Source organism: Oncorhynchus mykiss, chromosome 25 (assembly GCF_013265735.2).
Source record: "Oncorhynchus mykiss isolate Arlee chromosome 25, USDA_OmykA_1.1, whole genome shotgun sequence".
NCBI lineage: Eukaryota > Metazoa > Chordata > Actinopteri > Salmoniformes > Salmonidae > Oncorhynchus > Oncorhynchus mykiss.
Genome location: NC_048589.1, coordinates 43,853,433 through 43,857,803, shown reverse-complemented (window position 1 = coordinate 43,857,803; position 4,371 = coordinate 43,853,433). Strand labels below are relative to the sequence as shown.

General features: G+C 40.9%; 1 gene segment (V, D, J or C); it reads right to left on the bottom strand.

The window, feature by feature from the left end:
• Positions 1–2,190: 2,190 nt before the first annotated feature.
• On the bottom strand, positions 2,191–2,887 carry LOC118944284. The segment is given in 2 exon segments: positions 2,191–2,561; positions 2,744–2,887. Coding segments are annotated over 2 exon segments (420 nt in total).
• Between the last annotated feature and the right edge of the window lie 1,484 nt (positions 2,888–4,371).

Here is a 4,371-nt window from a genome sequence, read left to right as displayed (position 1 = left end):
AAAGCCCCGCCTTATGTCAGCTCACTGGTCACCATAGCAGCAACCAACCGTAGCATGCGCTCCAGCAGGTATATTTCAACGGACACACCCAAAGCCAATTCCTCTTTTGGTCGCCTTTCCTTCCAGTTCTCTGCTACCAGTGACTGGAACGAATTGCAAAAATTGCTGAAACTGGAGACTCATATCTCCCTTTCTAGATTTAAGCACTTAGGGTTATTGTCCTGTTGGAAGGTGAACCTTTTCCCCAGTCTGAGGTCCTGAGCGCTCTGAGGCAGGTTTTCATCACTTTCTTTTTTTTCTATTGAACTTTGTCTGTTTGTGACAGCCCTGTGGATGAAAACAGACCATCTGAAATATACAGTATTACTCAGCATATTGACAGCAATATATTTCAGTAGTAAATCTATCTTTTATGAGGGATTTAGTACCTGTCACCCATAGTGGTAGAGTTGCTACATGTATGAGAAGCTTGATCATGTTGATGGTTCTGGAGAGAAGAGTCACATGGACAAGGAGAAAGGGTTTTCAGATAGTCAGAGATGTCATGTCATCTAGTGGGAGTGTCAAATGTATGTCAGCATCCCAAATGGCAACCTATTCCCTTTCTAGTGCACTACTTTAGACCAGAGCCTATAGGGGGGAGAGGAGAATAAGTCAATAGAGAAGGGGAGCTGAACTGAGCTGCCGGAGGGGAAGGAAATTACATCACTTTGACATCAGAACTTGTGTTGATATTCAAGCAGATCCCTTGTTCACCTACAGGTCTCCTGTTAAACTTAAAGGTGTATTGTGGAACATACCGGTATCTATATCATTAAAGAATTTCTCTTTTTATATAGATAGAAATGGAGTAATAGAATTTGACATTGTAACATTGCATAATGTATGTTAATGAGTGGTGACACTAAACTGTAAATACTGGTATAATGTACTAGGACAGATATCACCTTATGCCATCATCCATCTGTGTTTATTCATTGGCACTGAGTCAAAGTCAAACCTCAGATGCAGGTGTTCTGAGCCGTGGTCTAATATTACCATCAGACAGGGTTTTAGTAGAGAACAGGAGGAAGTCTACATCACTGTGTTGGCTGGCTGCACAGTAATAAACTGCACTGTGTTCAGGTCCTCTCAGACTCACTAGATGAAGATAAGCCTCTTTCCCACCATCTCCACTCACATTGAAGTGCTTTTCAAATGATTTCTCCATGGTTATTGACTTGGTATATGCATAACCAATGAGTTTCATAGCAGTGTCTCCTGCTGACTGTTTGTACCATAGTATCACGTAGTAGTCAGGGATCGTATGGCTGCAGGTGAGTTGAACATCTCCTCCAGGACCTTCTGTTAGTGCCACAGGCCTCTGATGAACCATGCTACTAAACAACTGCCCTGTGGACAGAGAGAGAAAGGAGAGGAGAGAGAGAGGAGAGGGAGAGAGAGAAGAGGGGAGAGAAGGAGAGAGAGAGAGGAGAGAGGTAGAGAAAGGATATTTTCATTCAGTTTGATGACATTCGTAGTATCGTTAGGCTTCTCATCGTAAGTGATTTAATACCTGTCACCCAGAGTGGTAGAGCTGCCATGTGAATCAAAACTCTGAACATCATGATGAAGAAAAAGATAACGATGAAGATGATGAATATGCTCAGGAAGACGATGATTATGTGATATGAGTGTCTCCTGGGTGAAGCTCTGTGGTGAAAGGAGATTGGCTGTTGTAGTAGCATGTTTCCTTCAGGGTGGTGGATAGTGACAGTGTTAGAGGGAGTGTCAGGAGGCCTGTACTGTAAAGCTTGCTCATAGGACCTCACTGTGAACATGACTGATTACATGATCATGACAATGAACCCATCAGACATTAGAAGAACTAGAGTTAGAGGTCCCCCTACAGTATGTGATGAGACCATCAGACATTAGAAGAACTAGAGTTAGAGGTCCCCCTACAGTCTGTGATGAGACCATCAGACATTAGAAGAACTAGAGTTAGAGGTCCCCCTACAGTATGTGATGAGACCATCAGACATTAGAAGAACTAGAGTTAGAGGTCCCCCTACAGTCTGTGATGAGACCATCAGACATTAGAACAACAAGAGTTAGAGGTCCTACAGTATGTGATGAGACCATCAGACATTAGAAGAACTAGAGTTAGAGGTCCCCCTACAGTATGTGATGAGACCATCTCTTTACATATTATATTACATCCTGTTGAAATACTGGGGTTTGTGTGCAGCTGTACTTGTTGTCTGTATCACTGTGTTGACTCACAGCACAGAAGTACATTCCACTGTCTCCTGCCTCCAACTTCTTCACTGTGAAAGATCCACTCTCAGCTACAGCCTTAACAGTTGGATATTTGTCTTTACTGAAGTCTCCATATTCTGGATCGCTGTAACTACTTGTGTAAACTACCTGCTTCATTCCCTCTCCTGGAAGCTGTCTGTACCAGTACATCTGGGTGTAGGTAGCTCCCTTAGTGTGACTGCAGTTCATCTGAGCATCACTGTCTTTCAGTTCCCAGAGTATGGTGGTTGTCTGAGTGACTTCACTCCCCTCAACAAGACCTGTAAGGACACAGTGAGAATGAAATCAATAGAGTTAGGTACAGTTAGACCTGAATACATCAAGACTCAGGAACATATGCTTGGAAACATCAATATCTATAACTAGAGAAGTCCTTCATTGTAAATAAGAATTTTGTTCTTAACTTTCCTGGTTAAATAAATGAAACATTATGAAACTGTACCTGCAGCACAGAGCAGTGAGACAGTAACAGTGAAGAGAAATGTGAACATGTTTGATCACGTTATATGTGAGAGTGCTGGAAAGAGTCTGGTATCAATGTATATAAAACAAGAGGAGTGTCACATAAATGAATAGATGACAATCAGTAGACCACGGCAGGTTCCACCATATTCAACATGTCAGTGAAGTGGGAGGGACTGATGATCTGAATACATCATGCTAATTAGTGGTTCAGACTGTAGAGACATTCACATTATTAAAGTTAGAGGTCCCCCTACAGTCCATGATGAGACCATCAGCTCTTTACATATTATATTCTATCCTATAGAGCTCGCCAGCTTGTAGTACTAAGAGATGGAAATGAGTCAGCATTTTCTACCTCTGGTTTGTTGACCATTGCTATGGGAGAAATGAAGGGGGGAAATAATGGGGTTTTGGGATATAAGGTCTGAAGTTAACAAAGGCTTTGTAGATCTTATACATTGTGTTCTGTGCAATAACTTAAAACCTCTCTGGGCTAGGGTCTAGTTTCCTGAATTTCAATAAATCAGTCTTTTGGCGTGTGAGCAGCACGTATGAATTTGCCTTTCCCATTGAACATACTTCTTTCCGTGTTTTAGTTTATTAACATTTTAGATAGATAAATAAAAACATTGTTTGACTTGTTTGGACGAATTTTAGTTGTTGCTTTTGGACTCCTTTGTCTGTCTGTTGAGCATTACTGAAATTAATGGTGCCAACTAAACTTACTTTTTGGGATATAAAGATGGATTTTATCGAACAAAACGAGCCACTCAGGTTGTAGCTGGGACCCTTGGGATTGCAAAAGAGGAAGATCTTCAAAGGTAAGTGATTTATTTTATCACTATTTGTGTTGAATGTCTTGGAAAAGTCTAGAAATATGGCAGTACGTTGAGATTTATGATCTATGCAATTTAAAACATAATCTAAAACAAGTATAACAGCTGAAACAGCATTGCCAAATATATTACAGAAAGGAGACAGGAATCTCATTGGTGTACAAAACACCCCACCCAGCATATTATCGACCAATTAATAAAATGTTGTCATGCTGCGTCACGCAGTTGCTAAACTAACCATCACACAATCCCTTCTCAAAGTCGGGATATGAGTCGAGAAAATGTCCTATTTTCCTCAAAGTACGTATTGTCACGATCCCAAAGCTATACAATATTAGAGATATCAAGTTTATTATCTGTAATGTTGTACTTCTTGTTGACGAAATTCATCCTTATGTATACCCCATCATGGTAGATATCCCAGCTAGCACAGTGGATCTGGGTCGATTCCGCCTGAGAGTTAAACTCGGCCGACGTCATGTGGCCCGAGTCTGGGCCGCCTTCGGCAGTATAACTTATGGCTTAAGGCTAGGATGCGGGGATTGAGCTCGGGACGATACCGGTGTGAGTTATCTGGCCTAAATGTATTACTTGGTTCTTGGGCCGATTGTGGCTTCACTCTGGCAGATGATTAAACGGGCTGCTTTATATCATTAATATTTCATTATTTATTTTTCCATATTTTCTCATTGTTTCTGTGCAGAAAAACTACAATTAACATTTAAATTAAATTCTTTAAGAGGCCTGTGTAGTATTTTTGTATTTTGAT